General features: G+C 44.2%; 2 protein-coding genes across 2 annotated transcripts; both read left to right on the forward strand.

Annotated features, from left to right (window-relative positions):
* Positions 1 to 5,791: 5,791 nt before the first annotated feature.
* Positions 5,792 to 15,628, forward strand: LOC146578098 (uncharacterized). Its single transcript, XM_085267756.1, has 6 exons — positions 5,792 to 5,832; positions 6,150 to 7,031; positions 11,123 to 11,380; positions 11,631 to 12,065; positions 14,309 to 14,749; positions 15,166 to 15,628. Exons 1-6 carry the CDS (start codon positions 5,792 to 5,794, stop codon positions 15,626 to 15,628), a joined length of 2,520 nt encoding a protein of 839 aa, XP_085123882.1.
* LOC146578099 (uncharacterized) lies at positions 15,507 to 22,027 on the forward strand. Its single transcript, XM_085257240.1, has 9 exons — positions 15,507 to 15,624; positions 15,700 to 15,963; positions 16,072 to 16,326; positions 16,410 to 16,658; positions 16,790 to 17,047; positions 20,654 to 20,956; positions 21,050 to 21,319; positions 21,441 to 21,524; positions 21,647 to 22,027. The coding sequence occupies exons 2-9, from the start codon at positions 15,737 to 15,739 to the stop codon at positions 21,711 to 21,713; spliced, it is 1,713 nt and encodes a 570-aa protein (XP_085113366.1). The 5' UTR covers positions 15,507 to 15,624; positions 15,700 to 15,736; the 3' UTR covers positions 21,714 to 22,027.
* The last annotated feature ends 4 nt before the right edge of the window (positions 22,028 to 22,031 follow it).

Raw genomic sequence — 22,031 nt, forward strand, 5'->3', positions numbered from 1 at the left:
AAGTTAACCAGCTCACTGACAAAAACTGACAAAAACAAAAAGATGAAGAGCTAAAGAGACAAAACGACAGATAGCAACAGAGAGACAGACCAATGAAGATGCAGCAAGAACAGATACAAATACACTGACGTGGCTCTTAAACGGGCCTTTGGGAGGTTTTCAAAAAGCAGATGTAGGAAGCAATAATAACAGGCTGATTGTTTACTCAGCAGGTTCTTCATCAAAGTATTGTGAATTCAGAAGCACCTTATACACCAGTGGTTATCTGTGCTGCCACACTGGGAGATATTTGTAGGACTGGTTTAGACTGGTGGAGAGAAATTTAGTTGTGTTGATGCAAGTTTGACTTGTTTTAACTACAACAAGTAGTACAGTATATTAATAACATGTCAAAATAAATCTATACATTAAATCCTTCGTGATGTGAAGACATTCAGGCATGCAGCTGCAAACTGTCGGTGCAGTGTAACGACTGAGTGATGTGAGTGAGCAATGATATTTTGCTGGTACTCGTTTTGCATCTGCTCGATCTTTGTATTGGTGAAAGCTGACAGTGTGAAGCTTTTGACTACACATTTTCACTCTTTATATTTGTGCCCTTGTGTATATCACACTATTTATTGTTGTTAGTGTATTTATAGAATGATCTTTCTATTTCAGTCATTTAATGTTTTCCGTTTCTCACTGAAAACATTTTCAAAGTCCACAGAAGTGGTTTGTGTCATCTGTCTGCTACTACAATGGCGCCATCGTGTGGACACCAGCAGGACCTACACAGCTGAGGAGGAACTACAGGAAGTGTTTCTTTATGAATGAAAGTAGCTTCAGCTCGGAGGCTCTGCTTCGCTGCTCAGGTATGTTTTCGCTTTAGTTTTAAAGATGTTTTGCGGTCAGACTCCCGCCGTTACTTCGAGTGTGTGTTTCATAACATCGTCACATTCAGTTATTTTCGCTTTAAACTTGATCCACGTGGTAAACTCTCCGCATGTGTTCAGGATATGATAGGATACGCTGACGTTAAATAAGGTGTTCCTGCAGACACGGGAACCATAAACTGAGCTGTAAACGTTTAAAGAGAGACACAAGTGTTACGACTCTAACTTGTATGTACGGCAAACGTTTTTTGGGTTTTTTTGTAAAATATATAGGTCATATCTAAATGTGCAGTCATATTCGTTGTGTTCCCACTAGTGCTTTCAGGTTAATCTCGTTGAAATGACCTTAACGCCACAACACGGCAAATCTCCGTTAACGAGCTACCCTATACAGAGGGGCTAGACAGCCAACACATTAACGAGCTAACTGCGCTAACACACTAGCTCCCACCCATGTAATTGAGCATTGCATGGCACATCCAACATACTGTTTTACTTTAGTCCATGACTCGCTTACCTTCAGGGTCATACGTCACATGAAAACCAAAATAATTCCAAACGCCAGATCTGAATGAGGGTGGGGAGGTCCACTTCTGTCTCGCTAGCTTGCCCTGCGCTCTTCCTTCTGACCATGCTGTCTGTGTTGAGTGCTCAGTGAATCTGCGTTCGACTACTCCGCCTAGGCTGCACTCTCGAGCCTAGGCGGAGTAGTCAAATGCAGATTCACTGAGCGCTCAACACAGACAGCATCGTCAGAAGGAAAGTTGATAAAATAAATTACAAATTTTGTATTGTTCTTTTTTTCTTCTCCCCTTTGGTTTTCTTTCTTTCTCTCCCCCTCTTTCTTTCATTCTTTCCCCCTGTCCTATCCCACAGTCATGTCTGTCCCGTTTGCAACTGAAAATAAAATAAATTCATAATTATAATAAAGGTCAATCAAATGGACCAATATGATGATCCACTTAAAATAAATCCTCTTGGCATCTTTCTTGGCCTCAAGACAACAATTCTGATGGCTATAGATCCACACGGGACACAAAAAAAAAAAAAAAAAAAAAAAAAATTTGAAAAAATTATATTGTTCGATACATATGCGTACCGAACCGAAAGCACTGTATCGAACGGTTCAATATCGATACGAATATCGTTGCACCCCTAGTATAACGTCAGGGAGAGCCAAGGCCAACATAACAAACAAAACATCCCTGATGTTGAAATAAAAGAAACTTACCTTACTCCAAAGAAAACAAAATATACAACCTATAACCATAACCTACCTAACAACACATAAACAGGAGAAAACAGGGTGTCAAAACAAAAGGCAGCTCTCCCCTACAAGCAGTCCGAACATGAAACAACAATGCTGGCGCGGCTGCCCCTCTGTTGGTCTTCCATGGTCTCTTGTGTTCTGGGGGCCTCTGGATGTCTGGAGTTTTGATCTCCTCCATACCCGCTTCACACCCTGGAGGACGGGGCTGTGGCCCCCCCACACTCCCTAGCAGATCATTACATGGAGAAACCTTTGGAATGCAAGCATGCTGACCCACACAGGTATGCACACATGGGTATTCACAGACGCGGACTAAAGCTTTCTTGGCTGCTGCCTCAAAGCACACTGTGCGCTGTCTATCTTGCGTGCTGCACAATATCGTTTATTACTTAGTAAATACTGATATCTATGACTAGCTAGTTTATTGTGATGGTGCTTTGTTTTCTCTATTATTATGTTGCTCTTTGTTGTTTGCTGTCTCCTCTGTTTGTTTGTTTGTTTGTTTGTTTTTTCTCTCCATACAGGTGACCCAGGAGTTTTTTTTTTTTTTTTTTTTTTGTCTCTCTTCCCCCCCCTTCTCACCGTCTCTTCTCCCCTTGGGTTTTCTTTCTTTCTCTCCCCCTCTCTCTCTCATTCATTCCCCCTGTCCTATTTATTAAAAAAAAAAAAAAAAAAAAAAAAAAAAAAAAAATGACAAAGGATGAACTGAAGCTCTGCCATCACGTAATGTCGCATACTGCTGTTTCTGATGTCATTTAAAAAAAAAAAAAAAAAAAAAAAAAAGAAACAACAATGCTCACACAAGACACAAAGGCATGCAAGCCTGCACAAGTATGGCAACCAAAATGGCCAGAGGGCCCAGAAGCACAGCTCCACAGGCCTTAAATAGTGCTCTGCTGATTACCAATTAGCCGGACTCTGCGCAACATCCAATCAGGACAGAGGAGGTGGAGCCTGGACAAAACAAAGGGTTAATAGGGAGAAGAGACATCCTCCTGGGGGATGTAACACAGACAAAATAAGGCTAAAAATAATATATTAGCCCTCAAGTTACAAATATCATTTTCAATTTGTTTAGGAGGTGAGGACAGAAGGAAATATCATTTTTAGCATCAGTTAGCAGGACTACACAAATGAGTCCAACGGTTATAAGATTGTGGAACTGCTCATTATAATTGTAAGAGTTGTACAAACATGCGCTGTTTTAAAATGTGCTATGTTTAAAATGATAAATCAATATGATGAATTTGAAAGAAATGTGAGTTAACTGGGGGTCATTCTCGTCTCCTTGCTATTATGCGGTGGGGTATATTGCTGGTTATATTCTTGATGTGTGCTTTGTGCTACGAACTGTAGACAAACGTTAATGTGTTCCTTGGTTGATGGTGCCCACTTGTAATATCATTTGGAGTGCAGATAGGGGACACGGTTTACTAAGAATATTTTCTTCTTCCTGCTCCTGTTCACTCAGGGGTGCAGTGTGATATTAAGGGAAATCACAGTTTGTGTGTGTATGAAGGGAAACTGTTGAACCAAGTGTGAAATAAATAACTCTCAGATCTCAAAGTTTATTACAGGAAGTCAGGTGTGACAAAAGAGAGTAATGAAAACAAGACTTTTAGTGAAAGACAAACTAAAGACGAGAGCCTAAAAACCAGTTCTGAGGGATGTTCTTAATTTACAAGGAGTCACATCACTTTGCATGAAACAAAATGAATCACTAGAAATGATCTACAAGCTATGAGATGCTGTCGAAGCACTAAAGGAACCGGTATGAACAGTACTGTGAGAAAAACGCTATAAACTATGAAACAGTACTATGAGTAAACATTTCAGTGAGCCACCATAGTGCCAGGAGTCCCCACATGTGCTAGGGTGAGGGCTAAGAGTCACAAAGGGAAGGGGGGGGGGGGGGGTCATCAATGCAGCAGATTGCAGCAGTCTTACTTGACGCGGGTGGAGGTGAAGCTTAGAGCGGAAGGTTGTCCGGGAGAGGCGAGCTGGGCAAATCCTACAATAGATTTGTAGCAGGCAGAGAAACAAACAAACATTTACACCATATTCAAAGAAACCTGGAAACTTGTTGCATTAAGAAATTAGAAGAACATCTGGATCCTTAGAAGGGAAATATAATGATGTCATGGGTGGCTCAAGACTTTTGCACTGTGCGGTGTAACCAGTGCTAATTTCTGTGGCTTATTTTACATGATGAGTTAGTGACTGTAATAAACATTAAAATCTACTTGTTTAATACACAATTGTAATATTATTTTTTCTTAACATGACATGAGAACCACAGATGATTTCTTCTTCCTATTCAAAATAATCTATGAATATTTAAAGTAGTAATTTTCAGTCTGCTCTAAAGCTCACAGATATGATGATTACCTGCTCTCCTCCCTCTGGTCTGTGCCCCTCACTCACACGATGGACTGAACACTAAGCAATAAACATTTAGTAAAAAACAATAAGAGGAAATGATGAAACATGCAGATCAGCTGAGAGTCTTTTCAGCTGTGGAAGTTAAACAACAGTGAGGGTCTTCTTGTGTTTTTCCAGATGTTTCTAATCAGACAATTTGTCAGGGGCTGGGTGTGTGACCCAGCTGTTTGAGTTTATTTTGTATTTTCTGATTTCTTATGTTATATTGGAAATATATTAAGTTCTTGTGCCGTTATTTAGTCAGGGTTTTGTTGTTGTAGCAGCCATAACTAAATGTGTTGAATTTTGATGATCACTGGGTTTTCATTTGTTTGGTTGCTATGGTGATGTGTAACGGGAGTCACGTGGGTGCTAGTGGTGAAATTAAGAGGGCGTTGTCAGTCTGTCATTCTCTGAGAGGAGGGCTGGAGCTGTAGTTTTTGTTGACCGCTGCACCACGAGTTTCCCCTTGTTGCATCAGAGCCTGTGATGTTTAAGAGTCTGAATCGGGAGCCGATCACATTACTCTGTAAACTCTCAAAGCACTTTAATAAACAAGCAAGCAATTCCACCTCTCGCATTATTGCGTAAAGTTGACAGCACGTCAGGCAAATAGGCAGACTCCATCCCCGACCTCTAGCGACTGTGGAAGTCGCTACAGTTGTGTTTAGTTTAGGTCTCATCTACAGGGCTCTACACTAACTTTTTGTCATGATTGCACTGGTGCGCCTAAGAAAACCAGCACAAAAGTTAGGCGCACCCACATTTTTCAACCGCATTGCTTAAGTGCGTGAGCGCGCTTGTATTCAAAAGGTTTCTCCATGTACCCAAAAGTTGATTCTGTTCATCTGGAGGTAGCATTTTCAGTGGGAGCAACATTTCATCACATTGATCAATGGTCTTTGATCAATGGTCATGACAATTTGCATATTAATGATGCAGAAACTGATCTCCCAGCCCATTGTTCCTTCAGTGGGCTGGTTTCAGTCATTATGCAAATGTCTTGTTTATAAGATTGAAGCCTGCAGTCAACTGAGACTGAAGAAGTCACCTGGATGATGATGAAACGTTTCTCCCACAAAACGCTACGTCCAGATGAACAGAATCAACTTTTGGAGATTTACTTTCCTGGATGATTGAGAATGCTTTAAGACATTTCTCCATTTAACCACATGCTAGAGGGTGTGGGGAGTGATAGCCCCTCCAATGAGGGCATGAAGCAGGCATGGAGGAGATCCAGGCAGACATCCAGAGGGCCCTCAGAGTGTGAGAGCCCAAAGAGGGGCGGGGCCATCTGCTGTGATTGGTTGGGGTAAGAGAAGGAAGACAGGATAAAGACATGCTGTGGAAGAGAGACAGAGAGCTAAGCTAAGCTAGCGAAACAGTAAATACACAGTGAGTGAATACTTTGGCTATAAATCAGGTAGTGAGTACACAGAAAGTGTGCTTCGGATGAAGCACGTGAAGATTATACTATGAAAGAAGAATGTATTTAAAAGTTGTTAATTAAATTGCTAAGCAATTAAGCTACTCAGAAACACCACTGTGGTTCAGCAGGAACAGGAAGTGATACTCTAACGCAGAGCGAGCGAACACCAAGTGACAGCGCCACCAAGAGAGTGGTGCCACGTCCCCATGTACGCCCTGATGGTGGTCGCCTGCTTTAGCTTTGAGGGCTCAGATTTCTCTCCGCATCCCTGCACAGTTACTGAAATATACCTCAATATCCTCCATTTCTGCAATCAGAGGAATGTTTCCAAGACACCTGAAAATGAAAGTACTAAATGGGATGCAATACTGTCTTTATCTCAGGCAGCTTTTTGTGCAACAGAAGGAAAAAATGTGAGCCTAACATCACTGCCCAAGCTAGACAGCTGTGCTAATTTGGCCATTTTGAGCAGGAATGTAATTCAAATCAGCCCAACTGTAAAGAAACCCTTGTGTGCCTTTCTCCACTACACGGTTCAGGAGTTTTTTGCAGCTCTGTGGGTCTTAAAGGATCCAGAGAAGACCAGATGTGTTCTACAGAAGTGTCTGGTTCAGGGCAGCAAACACATGAAACACTTGGTCCCTTTCCTGTGTGGACTGTTGAATGAGAAGAACACTGATTTGTTAGAAGTTCTCCTTCCTCCTCAGCAGCTCAGAGACACGTCTGACTGGTTCTTCAAACACTTGGTGACCACCTTTGTAGGTTGCAGTGACAGTGAAGACTGTGAAGTGGACTTAATGTTCTTATGTCAATGCCTCTATGAGTCTCAGTCACCTGATGCCTGCCTCTGCCTCCTGGATAAACTGGACTACTGTATTGATGCGAGTGGAGAGACTCTTGATCCTCAGCAGTGTTGTGTTCTGGCCTATGTAATCAGCCAGAGTCAGGAGAGGAAAATAGAGCTGAACCTGGAGGATACAACAGTATCAAAACAGGGAATGAGGCCTTTGCTGGGATGCCTCAGCAAACTTCAAAGGTAAGTGAGAACATTTAGATCTGAAGTTAAAGGGTTCTGTACATCTGTTTTTAATATTTTAAATGTAAAGCATTCAGTGATTTAGAGCAGTATGTGTTTTTCTTAAAGTGAAAAATGAAAACATAGTAGTGAGAAGGATTTGTTTCAGCTTTGTTTCATCATGTTTCCAGTGAGTTGTAGACAGCAGAAAGTTTGTACGTAGTCTTTAGGTATTTGGTAACATTATTCTTTAGTCTTGATGCATATACAATAATCCAGGTGAGGGGATCCCAGAAAGCTAACTAACTTTTACCTGGACGTTTGTCATTTGAATGAGAGATTTTATTACTTATTTAAGACATTTTCAGTCTCAGCTGAAGCACATTTAACTTGTAAACTAGCACCACTGCATCACACTGACCCATGGTCTCATAATTATTGTGAAGTTAATTTCACGATCAGAGGCCATGAGCAGTGCTAAAGACAACCCAAAGTAAGGTTAGAGTAACAGACCTATCTCCCAGATTAATGCTGTGTTCATTTGTAGCTGTTACTCCTGAGTTATCAGGCAGACACGTATAGCTTTTATTCTCCAATGAGAAACATACTGCCTTTGTTACCTTGTGTTCAGTTAAAATCCACAAAGTCAAAATGCCTCACCCTCTAGTTCACATATAAACATAAATATAAGGATTTCCTCTACAAAAATGTGTTTAGATAAATTTTGATGTTGTTAGTCTGCTAGTTCAATACAGTTTTCTCATTAAAGTACAATCAATTATACACTGAACAAAAATATAAACGCAACACCTTTGTTACTGCTCCCATTCCCCATGGGATGGACGTAGAGACCTAAAATTCATTCCAGATACACAATATAACCATCCCTCCCAAACAGTGGTCACAAATCAGTCCAAATGTGTGGTAGTGGGCACATCTGCCATATTGAGATAATCCATCCCACCTCACAGGTGTGCCACATCAGGATGCTGATCTGACATCATGAGTAGTGCACAGGTGTACCTCAGACTGCCCACAACAAAAGGCCACCCTGGAATGTGCAGTTTTGTCTCACAGCAAAATGCCACAGATGCCACAAGCAATGAGGGAGCGTGCAACTGGCATGCTGACAGCAGGAATGTCAACCAGATCTGTCGCCCGTGCATTGAATGTTCATTTCTCAACCATAAGCCGTCTCCACAGGCGTTTCAGAGAATATGGCAGCACATCCAACCGGCCTCACAACCGCAGACCTCGTGTAACCACACCAGCCCAGGACCTCCACATCCAGCAGGTTCACCTCCAAGATCGTCTGAGACCAGCCACCCAGACAGCTGCTGGAACAATTGGTTTGCACAACCAAACAATTTCTGCACAAACTGTCAGAAACCGTCTCGGGGACGCTCAACTGCATGCCCGTCATCCTCATCGGGGTCTTGACCTGACTCCAGCTCGTCGCCGTAACAGACTTTTGTGGGCAAATGCTCACATTCGATGGCGTCTGGCACGTTGGAGAGGTGTGCGCTTCACGGATGAATCATGGTTCACATTGTTCAGGGCAGATGGCAGCTGAGAATGTCCCAGTTCTTGCATGGCCAGCATAATCACCGGACATGTCACCCATTGAGCATGTTCGGGATGTGCTTGACCGGCGTATACGACAGCGTGTACCAGTTCCCACGAATATCCAACAACCTCGCACAGCCATTGAAGTGGAGTGGACCAACATTCCACAGGCCACAATTGACAATCTGATAGACTCCATGCGACGATGTGTTGCACTGCATGAGGCAAATGGTGGTCACACCAGATACTGACCGGTTCTGGGTCCCCAGACCCCCAATAGCGCAAAAAACTGCACATTCCAGGGTGGCCTTTTGTTGTGGGCAGTCTGAGGTACACCTGTGCACTACTCATGATGTCAGATCAGCATCCTGATGTGGCACACCTGTGAGGTGGGATGGATTATCTCAATATGGCAGATGTGCCCACTACCACACATTTGGACTGATTTGTGACCACTGTTTGGGAGGGATGGTTATATTGTGTATCTGGAATGAATTTTAGGTCTCTACGTCCATCCCATGGGGAATGGGAGCAGTAACAAAGGTGTTGCGTTTATATTTTTGTTCAGTGTAAATATTAGCTCATCTCCTGAACACAACAAACAAGCTGACAGTGAGTCAAAACCTTTAAGATTTAAGAGAAGTATCTTTGTTTTTTAGTTTCTAACCAAACAGCAAGACCCTAACACGTCAGCAATGATCAGTCCATTAACCTCCTAACACCTGAACTCTTTCATGCATTTTACATTTCTTTTTGCTCTTGTGACTTTATAGTAGAACACTATACAGTCACAATTGAGTAATGATGTACAAAACTCTTTATTTGGTGTCTGAACACAGCAGCATTTTTCCTGAGTACAAAAACAAAATGAGAAACAACAATTGTGCCCCTTTGAGCGACGTGGTTCATTTGAAAGAGCAAAACTTAGTATTGTTGTCTAGGCAATAGGGCTGCCACAAACGATTATTTTGATAGTTGACTAATCAGATCATCATCCACTGGACGTAAAACGTACAGCTTATTGCACCAGCAGCATCTGCTCTTATATAACTATCATTAGCTTACAGCTTTAAGTGTTTAAGGTCTGTGCAAACTAAAAATAAAGACAAGATGATAGTTTGTTAAATTTCAATGAAGTTTGCAGATTGTTTCGGTGAAGTTTAATAAACTCCTTGCTATCTAAACTATAACAGGACACCGGAGTAAATTCTCGAGCATCTCACACTTCTGATGATCAGCTGTCTGCTTGACCTTTATTCAGCTGTGTAAAAACTATAACTTTAATCTCAGCCAAACCGATTTACTCAGGAACAAATAAGATACTAAAAAAATGCCAAACAATAACATTTTTAAATTATCTAAGTGACTTATATATCATGTTTAACCTGAGTAGGCGGTGGGTTTGAAAACGATTTGCTGGGAGTCCGGTGTTCTCACGGCTCTAGTGAGCCTAGCCCCCGGCTAGCTATCGAGCTGGTGGGTAACAGACGTCTCCGAAAACGTCGGAGCGCTTTTGAAAATATGTGGTGTCTTGATAAACTGAGCAGATATTTGAGGTTTACACAGCTACATTCTCGCCTGAAAATATGTTAAACATTTATTTTGTGACCCAGAAAGAATAATAAGAGTAATATTAAAACTAAGTGGCTGCCGCCATTGTTGGAAACTGAGCTGGGCCGTGCTATGAATTCTGGGACACAGCTTCTTCTTCTTCGGGGTTTAACGGCAGCTGGCATCCTTGTACATGCAGTGCTGCCCTCTTCTGTTTCAGTCCGTTATTACACTCTTAAATCCTACTACTTATTCCTGTGTCTTTTGCGATCTTACAAACCTTCAAACGACGTGTCGACTATTAAATCAGTCGTCGATGATTTTGATAGTCGACGTAATCGTGACTAGTCGACTAATCGTGGCAGCCCTACTAGGCAACCAAAATGTGATGTCCCCATATGTGGACGCCACATCCTAGGAGGGTAAAGTTGTCCTTATAACCAGAGATAAAAACTGCTACAAGAGGTAAATTGGTATTAAACCCCGATTCTTTTGTCCCCATGATAGAACAGAGAAAATCTGACTCATAGTGGTCAAAACATTTTATATTTCTTTTTATTCAATCATCTTCCAGAAGAGAGAGCCCTGCACAGCCCCAAAAGCCAGCTGCAGGATCTCTAACATTCGAAGCTCCACATGTGTCTTATATGGTGTTATTTCTGTAGACAGAATGATTCTTACATCCTGTTCAAACTGCGGTGACTCTGCTGACTATATCTGTTCGTATTTTGAATGTACATTTTACACTTGTTTAAGATTTACTTTCTAAACCTTGAAGGCTGCAAACTCACATCAGCTCACCCGTCTCTGGTTTATATCGTATGCAGAGTCAATCCTCTTAAGCCTCTGGCAGCTTTGCACAAATTAGGAGTTTTGCATGAAAAAAGGCGAACAAGGTTCTTCAGTTTCACCATGAATCTACACAAATAGACTTTGTTCTCAGCAGCTGATTACATGTGAACTAATGAAGTTCTCTACCAACCTTCCAACTGTAGGAGTGACTCCTTGTCACGCCAGCTGTGGACCATTTCTCTTCTGACTGATGGGGACGTGGATTACGTGAGTTTACTTGACTTCACTGAGAATCAGCTGCACCTCCCAGTCAACAGTGAAACACAACTGTATGACGGAGCTGTGAGAGTCCTGCAGAAGAGGAAGAGGAAGGTGAAAGTCTGCCTTCACTGTGATCACAGAGTCTGTCAAAGTGCGAGCTCGTTCCTCTTACACCATTTACCCCACATCCACTCACTCAGGTATGCTCTTTGGTTTTACTTATTAAACACTCAATGTTTTCATGTGATCTTCAATTGTGGTTTAAAATCCAGTTGAGTTACTTTATAGAAATAATTGAACCAACTGTAGTACTGACCTTATGTCTTTAATGTACTTTTAATGCTGGAGATATTTATCTGAGACATATCTAGGACGGTATCAGTGCTGCTTGTTTCTGTTTGTTGTGCTCAGATCAAATCATCACATCGTGTTTCCTTTTCTTTCTTCCAGTTTCTGTCAGTCATCAGGAAATCTCTCAGATCAAACTGAGTTGTTGGTGAATCTCTTCATTGTAGCAGCAGAGAGAGAACAGAGGACAGGAGAGAAGATCCTCAACATGCTATCATCAGTCTGCTCTTATCAGACATTCCCTCTTCATTCTCATTACAATGACAAATATCAGAGTGACTTCCTGTTGGATCTGTGCTCCCATGTGAAGGACTGTGAGACTAAAACAGGTCTGAGTGTCCTTCCATCATTACAGCCAGTTTTCCAGTCAGCTCCTGCAGTCTGGTCCATAGACCTCTCAGAGAGAAAGACCTCCATCCTCCTGGAGCTGCTGAAACTCCAACCAGAGAAGAAACAAGTGGAGCTGACAGGCTGCTCACATGAAGAGAGTGAAGTGAGGAGTTTGCTGCAGTGTCTGCCTTTTATCTCACAGCTCAGGTAAATAACATGCTCTTCACATGAGTCAAATATCTGTAAGAGAAGATTTGCTGTGAAAATAACTGATGGAAATATTTGAAGCTCCATGAATTGTAAAGTGATGATTTTGTCTTGTGCTGCCTGTTTGTCATCAGCATCATATGTTTGACCTCATCTACATGGATCATGTTATAAATGTATTCAGACTCTGTCATATTTCAGAGGGAAACGTTCTCAGTCCATCCCTGTGTTTCACTGACGTGTTCAGCTGTTTGTTGCTATGAAGTTTCATATTTTCTATAAATATCAGACGACTTTTAATGCTTATCAGGATCTAGAATAAAGACGTTCTTGATAGGTTTGTAGCTTGAACCTATTCGCTGGAACGTTGAGGACAATATAATTACACAGCAAGCAAGACACGAAGTAGGCAAAGTTCTTCATGTTCCTCGTGCACGGGAGAGAACCGGACAAACGGCGTTCCTTCGCTTGACCCCAGTTGCTCTCGACCGTTCCCCCGTAACACTGCTCTTTTATTGAGGTCACATGAATATGCATAGGTTCATTAACATACGACGTCTACATACAAACAAAGAGTAACGTGTGCGTGTGCGTGTGTGTGTGTGTGTGTGTGGGGTCAGAGTGTGACTCCATAAATGACTTCCCTAAACCTGCTGGTCCTGCAGTTCATCTAAACCAAAGGCACTTAGCCTAAAACAGACACAGCCACGTTTATCCTGCCATAAAACAATAAGAAAATGTACGACCTCTCCCATACTCCCAGGATGTAGGTGTGCACACAAAGTTTGCAGACTATTAAGGATCAAACTTCTACCAATCTACAACTAATTACAAAACTCTAATCATATATAAGTAGATATTTCTAAGCATAAATGACAATCAACAATACAAAACCTGACAGTTCTCATCAGAAAGGTTAGATTTATATTTGATAGGATCATGTGACTGAGCTCCTGCTGCAGAGTGTTGGAGTGCACACATGCCAGAAACATCCTTTACACCTGAATCCATCATCGCCATGGAAACAGCATGAAAGCAAACTCAACGAGTCCTTCAGTGACGTAACTCAGTAAATGAATGAGTTACATGAAGCTGGACTTTATCTCTGACTTTGTTTTACTGAGCATGATGATGATGATGGTGGTAGCAGCTCTATAGTGAGCAGATGAAGATGTCAGACAGCAGAGAGGTGTGTGATGTGAGCAGCAGGTGAAGCTGCTGTTGTAGATGTTGTTGTTCCCCTCTGTGTGTTTCTGTATTGTTGATGTTTAGTGTTTGACTCTCTAAAGTCAGACAGCGAACAAAATAACAGTTACAGTTCAGAACGCAGTGATTTCACACACAGGCTGAGTGTTTGTGTTGTGAGTCAGTAACTGTCTAAGAACACTGTTCAGCTGCTCTGATGGAAGATGGCTTTAAATGGACTTTCATTATATACAAGATGGAGTCCATCAGCAGTGTGTGGCTGTTTTTATGCAGCTCACATCAAATCATCTCTGAATGTTTCCTTCTTATTGTTACTGTCATGAATCGCTGTGCGGCAGGCAGGAGTTGGACCCAAAGTGCAGGACTCACAGACTCAGGGAGGTGAACTCAAAACTCAGCTTTATTTGCTGGCAGGGAAAAAACATACAAACTAATCTAAACTGGGAACTTAGAAAACTCACAGAGAGACACACAGGGAGATCCACACAGCATGAGGGACGACGCGACACTGACTCAGAGAAATACAGGGTTTAAATACACTGGGAAGTAACGAGGGGAATGAGACACAGAAGGAGGGCACAGCTGGGAGAAATCAGGACTGACGAGACAAGCAAAGCAGGACGCATTCACATAAGACACGGACCATCAAAGTAAAACAGGAAGTATCACACAGAGACGCGAACTTGACACAGTGGAGACAGCAACTAAGAAATACAGAGACATAAACCATAAGGCAGAGGTCTAAGAACCAAAATACACAGGGAAATACTCAGCTGGGAACACAAGAGACTAGACTAGAGAGAGTAACAAAAAACCAACCATGAGAACATAATGCACAATGCAGGGTGACAGAAAACAAGAAACTCAAACATGCAAAGACACACAATTACACAGAACAGAGGGGACACAGAGAGGCATGAAGGGCAAGGGATCAAAACTAGAAGCCATAGAATAAATCACACACAAGTACAATAATACAAAAATCACAAAGAACTAAAAACGCTGGGTCAGGAGACCCAGGACCGTGACAGTTACAGTGTTCTTCCTTTGAGGTCACTTCATCATGAAGCAGTCAGGATCTTTGTGAGTCTGTTCTGTGCAGCAGCAGAGAGAGAGCAGCAGACAGGAGAGAAGATCCTGGAGCTGTTAGCATCAGTGTGCACATATCAAACATTCCCTCTTCATGAGAGACACATGGATGATGATGATTATCAGATTAACTTCCTGTTGGATCTGTACTCCCATGTGAAGGACTGTGAGACTAAAACAGGTGTGAGTGTCCTTCCATCATTACAGTCAGTTTTCCAGTCAGCTCCTGCAGTCTGGTCCATAAACCTCTCAGAGAGAAAGACCTCCATCCTCCTGGAGCTGCTGAAACTCCAACCAGAGAAGAAACAAGTGGAGCTGACAGGCTGCTCACATGAAGAGAGTGAAGTGAGGAGTTTCCTGCAGTGTCTGCCTTTTATCTCACAGCTCAGGTAAGTCAGATTGTATTCAGAAGCTTAGTGAAGAGTTTTGATGGAGAACATGCGTTCACCACATGCAGTATACACATAGTATATAGTTACTTTACAAAGAAAGCAGAAAACAACTTTTCTATTCATTTAATCTTAAAGTAAAGTTTTTACCGTCTCTTCTTGATTTAAAGAAGCTTCTAAAAGTGGAATTTTGACAAATTTCTAAAATATTTGTGTTTTCTTGTTTTTATGAGGATTAATAAATTAGTTATGTGCTGCAACTGAGATGATATGTTTCCCTCGTTTATGTTATATTTAACATGGAGCGTCATTATGTACAGGAAACATGGACCAGATGGAGTCCATCAGCAGTGTGTGGCTGTTTTTATGCAGCTCACATCAAATCATCTCTAAATGTTTCCTTCTTATTGTTCCAGTGTTGCATATGATGGGTGTTCAGATCCTGATGAAGCAGTCAGGATCTTTGTGAGTCTGTTCTGTGCAGCAGCAGAGAGAGAGCAGCAGACAGGAGAGAAGATCCTGGAGCTGTTAGCATCAGTGTGCACATATCAGACATTCCCTCTTCATGAGAGACACATGGAGGATGATGATGATGATCTGAAGCAGTATCAGAGTGACTTCCTGTTGGATCTGTGCTCCCATGTGAAGGACTGTGAGACTGAAACAGGTCTGAGTGTCCTTCCATCATTACAGCCAGTTTTCCAGTCAGCTCCTGCAGTCTGGATCATGAAGCTCTCAGAGAGAAAGACCTCCATCCTCCTGGAGCTGCTGAAACTCCAACCAGAGAAGAAACAAGTGGAGCTGAGAGACTGCTCACATGAAGAGAGTGAAGTGAGGCGTTTGCTGCAGTGTCTGCCTTTTATCTCACAGCTCAGGTAAATAAGTCGTGATGATTTCATTTGCAGAACGTTTCCAGCATGTTCTCTGATCCCATCTTCGCTGTGTTCCAGCTGTGATCCAGAGTTCTTCCAGAGTGTGTGCACATCCATGTCTGTAAGATCCAGAGAGGAGGCCCAGCAGCTGGAGTCTCTGCTGCAGCTGCTGGGCTTCCAGCTGCTGCTAACAGGAGCGTTACACAGGAAAAGCTGCTGGTCTGTGGGGAGAGTTCTCAAACTGTGCGGCTCTAAAGTGGATCTCATCCTCACACCCAGCAAGATGTCTGCCAGAGGAGGCGCTCTGCTCTTCAGACACACAACACAACTACACAGTCTGAGGCAGGAAGTGAAACCATGACTCTCTCCTGCTCTTCTAACATCATTTCTATGTGAATCTTTAGTTCTTGGTGTTCATCATTTCTGCTCTTTCGTCTCTTCGTTCTTCAGGCTTTCCATCGACATGTCCTTGCTGCTGTCTCAGTGGGTAAGAAGAGGCAGAGCGGCCCGTCGGCTGGCTGTTGAAGAGCTTTCTCTTGTGCCTAAGAAAGCCCGACCATCACACAGAGTATTGTTGAGGGCTGTCAGTAGTTTGGCTTCCCTGCTGAGATACTGGACAGTCGGACGGTTAGACCTGACTGAGACCTGCATCCCTGCTCAGGGTCTCATTGCACTGCTGCTCCATCATGGTCCTCTGACAGTCAAGTAAATGTCTTTCTGAACATCACAGGACAAATAAAATGTCGATTTTTACTTCAAAGCTTATTTTATATTGATGATCTCTGCAGACTGAGTGAAGAGAGCTTCCAGCAGCTTCTGTCTCTCCTCCATGAAACCCAGGACAAGGACTTGACGTTGTCCTTCTTGAGTAAGGTTGGTGGAGACCTGACCTCCTGCTGCCTGAGCTGGGAGCTGCTTCACTATCTGCTGCAGCAGCCGTCGGCTCCGACCATCACTGTGGACCTGAGGAAGAGCCTGTTCTTACAGGAGGAGACCACACGTCTGCTTCCCTTTCTGGACAGGATTGTGTTTAAAAGGTGCTGAATGTGGTTTGATCTTTTACACAGTTTCTGCTGATTAATCAGGAGGATTTGAAATGCTGTCTCATCTTTAATCAGCACTTCATGGATCCTTTAAACAAAGTTGGAAATAAACTCTTTGTTTTCAGGCCCAGTCCCAGCTTTGTGATGAGCTCCATCAGAGAGCTCTACAGAGCTCACGACAGTCACGCTGTTCCCAGTTTGCTGAGGTCACTCGGTCATGTGATCAGCCTGAGCTGCAGACAGCTGGACTCAGTGGACTGTGCTGCTCTGATCTTCATCCTCAGACACGGAGACGGAGTCAGACTGAACCTGCTGTGGACCTCCATACCAGCAGGGGGAGTAGAGTCCATCCTCCTCATGCTGGACAGCGTTTCTCGTCTCAGGTCCGATATTAGAGCTCGTTTCTCTGTGCTGCACTGTGTGATTGCTGAACAACACACTTTATTGTAACATAATGACATTGCTTCAAAAACAAGCTAACATTTTACTGTTAGTGTGGAACAGATTACATGAACAGTTGAACAAGAAACTACAAGGAAAGTTTCAAACAGCAGGCAGAGTGAACATCATTTAAAGGTAGAGCAGTAATAATAACAACAACAGCAACAATAATAACAACACATTTTATTAGTGGGCGCCTGTCTAACAACCCAGGGTCACCGTAGCAAACACGGAACAGTAAACAGGATCAAACAGTAACTGGTTCATGTTGATGTTTACAGACAGTAAGCTGGTTTGAAGACGGCTTTGAGTTCAGTTTTCCTGGAAAAGAATTCCAGAGCCGCTGATAGTGGTGCTCATAGTGGCGACATGTACGAACAACAATGTGGTGAAGCTTCATATCTTATATATCATAGTTGGAAAGAGACGATAATTACACTCTGATGACACAAACAACATGTTCTCACTATGGTATGTGTTCTTTAATGATGACCAGATGTTTATTTCACTGCTTATCATCGAGGGTTTCATCACAGATGCCCCGCCCCCGACTGTTGTTTAGTCTCAGAGATTCACACACGCTTTTCTTTAGCATTAGCCCGCTGTCATGGCAACAGTGAGAGCCGTTTGTTGTATTTTAATCCAACACAAACTTTACTAAACAACAAAGAAATTCAGACTAATCAAAAGTTTTTTTGTTTTTTTTATTTACACCCAAGGGCCGACTTATCGCTGAACACACTGCAGCTTAGCATTAGCCGTCCTGTTTTTAGATGTCACACAATATTCATGAATTATTTACAAAGTTTACAAATGTCAGCTTTGCAATTTCTCATTAATTATACAGATAATTGTTTAAAAATATATCCATCCATCCATCCATCCATCTTCATCCGCTTTATCCGAGGCCGGGTCGCGGGGGCAGCAGCCTAAGCAAAGAGGCCCAGACTTCCCTCTCCCCAGCCACCTCCTCCAGCTTATCCGGGGGAATACCAAGGCGTTCCCAGGCCAGCCGAGAGATATAATCTCTCCAGCGTGTCCTGGGTCTGCCCCGGGGCCTCCTCCCGGTGGGACATGCCTGGAACACCTCACCCAGGAGGCGCCCAGGGGGCATCCTTGTCGGATGCCCGAACCACCTCAGCTGGCTCCTTTCGATGTGGAGCAGCAGCGGCTCTACTCTGAGCCCCTCCCGGATGGCCGAACTTCTCACCCTATCTCTAAGGGAGAGGCCAGCCACCCTTCGGAGGAAGCTCATTTCTGCCGCTTGTATCCGCGATCTCGTTCTTTCGGTCACTACCCACAGCTCGTGGCCATAGGTGAGGGTAGGGACGTAGATCGACCGGTAAATTGAGAGCTTCGCTTTTACACTCAGCTCCCTCTTCCCCACGACGGACCGGTGCAGCGTCCGCATTACTGCAGCTGCAGCCCCAATCCGTCTGTCGATCTCCGGCTCCCTTCTCCCATCACTCGCGAACAAAACCCCGAGATACTTGAACTCCTCCACTTGGGGCAGGAACTCATCCCCGACCCGGAGTGGGCACTCCACCCATTTCCGGCTGAGAACCATGGCCTCAGATTTGGAGGTGCTGATCCTCATTCCCGCTGCTTCACACTCGGCTGCGAACCGTTCCAGTGCGAGCTGGAGGCCCTCACCCGATGAAGCCAACAGAACCACATCATCCGCAAAAATCAGAGATGAGATTCTGAGGCCACCAAAGCGAAAGCCCTCCGCCACTTGGCTGCGCCTAGAAATCCTGTCCATAAAAATTATGAACAGAACCGGAGACAAACGGCAGCCCTGGCGGAGCCCATCACCCACCGGGAACGAGTCCGAGTTATTGCCGGCAATGCGAACCAAGCTCTTGCAACGGTTGTATAGGGATCAAATGGCCCGTAGCAATGGGCCAGACACCCCATACTCCCGCAACACCTCCCACAGGACACCCCGAGGGACACGGTCGAATGCCTTCTCCAAGTCCACAAAACACATGCAGACTGGTTGGGCAAACTCCCATGCACCCTCAAGTATCCTCGAGAGGATAAAGAGCTGGTCCAGTGTTCCGCGACCAGGACGAAAACCGCATTGTTCCTCCTGTATCCGAGGTTCGACTAGCGGACGAACTCTCCTTTCCAGCACCCTGGCATAGACTTTCCCAGGGAGGCTGAGGAGTGTGATCCCCCTGTAGTTGGAACACACCCTCCGGTCCCCCTTCTTAAAGATGGGGACCACCACCCCGGTCTGCCAGTCCACAGGTACTGCCCCTGATCTCCACGCAACATTGCAGAGGCGTGTCAACCAGGACAGCCCTACAACGTCCAGAGCCTTCAGGAACTCGGGGCGGACCTCATCAACACCAGGGGCTCTGCCACCAAGGAGTTGTTTAACTGCCTCAGTGACCTCGCCCCCGGAAATTGGCGGGTCATTCCCCTCATCCCCAGACTCTGCTTCCTCCTTGGAAGACGTGTCAGTGGGATTAAGGAGGTCCTCGAAGTATTCCTTCCGCCGCCTGACAATTTTCTCAGTCGACGTCAGCAGCGCTCCGCCAGCACTATACACAGTGCAGGTAGAGCACCGCTTTCCCCCCCTGAGACGCCTGACGGTTTGCCAGAATCTCTTCAAGGCAGTCCGAAAGTCTTTTTCCATGGCCTCTCCGAACTCCTCCCACACCCGAGTTTTTGCTTCAGCCACTGCCCGAGCCGCATTCCACTTGGCCTGTCGATACCTGTCGGCTGCCTCCGGAGTCCCACAGGCTAACCAAGCCCGATAGGACTCCTTCTTCAGCCTGGTGGCTCCCTTCACCTTTAAAAATATATTATTGGAAATAATTTTGGTGAAGTTTACAAATGAGGCCCAAACATTTCTGGTGATCTTCAGTGTTTCCCAAACTGCAGCCTCTGACTTGTTGCTTCTGATTTGTGTGTCTCATTTGTGGTTTTACCAAATGGTATCATCAGCGTTATTGTCATTTTAATCTTAGTGAATTAAAATTGGTCGAATTAACAATTTAATTGTATTAATTATAGTTATTATCAAGTGTTGTCATTACACCTCCTGGGCTACTTTTATCAGCTGCTCGAACAACAAGCTGAAGGCTGGAAATCACAAGTTTGTCTGCAGACACATTTGAACTGGACCCATTAAAATAATCTGCTACATGCTGTGTTTCTGTGGCTTCCTGGACACAAAGGAGACATTTACTCTTCATCACTGCTGACAAATGATGCTTTTAATCTGATAAATGCAGTAAATTATGAACAACGAGTTACCAGATGAACAGAGTCCTTATTCATTTAAAGCTGTTATCTGTTAACATCCACCTGCACAATCAGCCCAAGCAGGGAAACTGGGCTCAGTGTGACTTTGTCTTAATAACATGAGTGCTGTGCATAAATCCAACATCTAATTACAATAATGTGTCTGCTGCTAGTTCATAGATGCTGTTCTTAAAATCCTTTAGTTTTAAAGATCAACACATTTTATTGAAGCCAGCAGTTTGTTTGCAGCATCTATCATTTGAGATTTTCTGTCTCCATGCGTTTCTTTCCAGTGTTGACAGGAACCAGCTGCTGAGGTTCATCCACTGCTGTGCTGCCTGTGACGTCCAGCAGGAGGCAGCGTCAGGCCTGCTGAGGACTCTGCAGCACAGCTTGGATCTGTCCTGCTCCTCCTGTGTGGAGCTACCGGAGGAGGATCAGACTGAGCCTCTGAGTCTGACTGCTGATGACAGCAGGGCCGTCTCCACCATCCTGACACAGGGCAGCCGGGACACACAGCTGGACCTGCGAGACTGTGAGGTGGAGGACAGCGTGCTGGACCTGCTGTTTCCTGTCCTCCACAGGGTCCGCCTCAGGTGGGAAAGACCACCGAAGAGTCTGAACCAGAGAGAACCTTGTTCACGCTGGTGTTGATGCATCCTGACAGTTTCTCTGTTTGTCCTGTTTAGAGTCAGTAACACTGTCCTCCTCCAGCTGCTGTCTCTGGTTCCTGTGAACAGTGAGAGGGACGCAGTGAGGCGGGCGGTGTCCCTGTGTACAGCCCTGGGTGGAGAGCTGGATCTCAGTCACAGCACGCTGGATCAGAGGGTCTGCGGGGCTTTGGTCCAGATGCTGGACTCGTGTGAAGGGCTGACAGAGCTGGACCTCAGTCACTGTCAGCTCACTGACCAGCTGCTGCTCCCTCTCATCACACATCTGCACAAAGTCCAAGTCCTAGAGTGAGTGTCACACACTGATCCTCCTGTGGGAGGCACCAACAACCATCAGCCTGTTCACACACACTACAGTAATATAATGTGCAGCGATCAGTTAGAGCCACATGTTGTGTTTGTGTTACAGTCTGAGTCACAATCAGATCACTGATGCTTCGACCGATGTGTTACTGCAGCTGCTCTCCATCAACCCCTCCATCCACTGTGTGCGGTGAGCCAACATGAAGGAGTTTCTTCTCAGACTCTGAGAGGAATCATTCACAGCCTGAGCTCACGTGGATTCATGTTGTTCTGTGTGAGTGACGTCTGCTCTCTGCTTTGGTCTCTTTCTAGACTCTTCAGCAACAACATCGTGCACAGAGCAGCCTTCAAGGAGCACACGCAGTTTGAGATCTGGTGAAGCGCTCGCCATCATCACCATCGTCATTATCATCATCCTCCTGGTCATCATTATCATCATGGTCGTCATCATCATCATCAGAGCAGCCTTCAAGGAGCACACGCAGTTTGAGATCTGGTGAAGCACTCGCCATCATCACCATCGTCATCATCATCATCCTCCTGGTTGTCATTATCATCATGGTCGTCATCATCAGGGAGATGTAGTTTTATGGTCTCAGTAAAAACTCTCACAATTGCTTCATACTAAACAATTTGATATAATTTAAATTTAATTTAAGTAAGAATCTATCGGCACCTGTGGTCGGCTCGGCTGAGG

The sequence above is a fragment of the Mchenga conophoros genome, linkage group LG3 (assembly GCF_057382185.1).
Source record: "Mchenga conophoros isolate Kocher_MC1m ecotype Shallow Benthic linkage group LG3, M_conophoros_male_GT1.1, whole genome shotgun sequence".
Lineage (NCBI taxonomy): Eukaryota > Metazoa > Chordata > Actinopteri > Cichliformes > Cichlidae > Mchenga > Mchenga conophoros.

Excerpts from the sequence above, each read along its gene's own strand:
- LOC146578099 (XM_085257240.1), top strand. The coding sequence starts at position 15,737 with ATGTCTGTAAGATCCAGAGAGGAGGCCCAGCAGCTGGAGTCTCTGCTG. Across the intron at positions 15,964-16,071 it reads ACACAACTACACAGTCTGAG|GCTTTCCATCGACATGTCCT; the intron begins GCAGGAAGTGAA and ends TTCGTTCTTCAG. Across the intron at positions 21,525-21,646 it reads CCCTCCATCCACTGTGTGCG|ACTCTTCAGCAACAACATCG; the intron begins GTGAGCCAACAT and ends GTCTCTTTCTAG.
- LOC146578098 (XM_085267756.1), top strand. The coding sequence starts at position 5,792 with ATGGAGGAGATCCAGGCAGACATCCAGAGGGCCCTCAGAGT. Across the intron at positions 12,066-14,308 it reads CCTTTTATCTCACAGCTCAG|TGTTCTTCCTTTGAGGTCAC; the intron begins GTAAATAACATG and ends TGACAGTTACAG. Across the intron at positions 14,750-15,165 it reads CCTTTTATCTCACAGCTCAG|TGTTGCATATGATGGGTGTT; the intron begins GTAAGTCAGATT and ends TTATTGTTCCAG.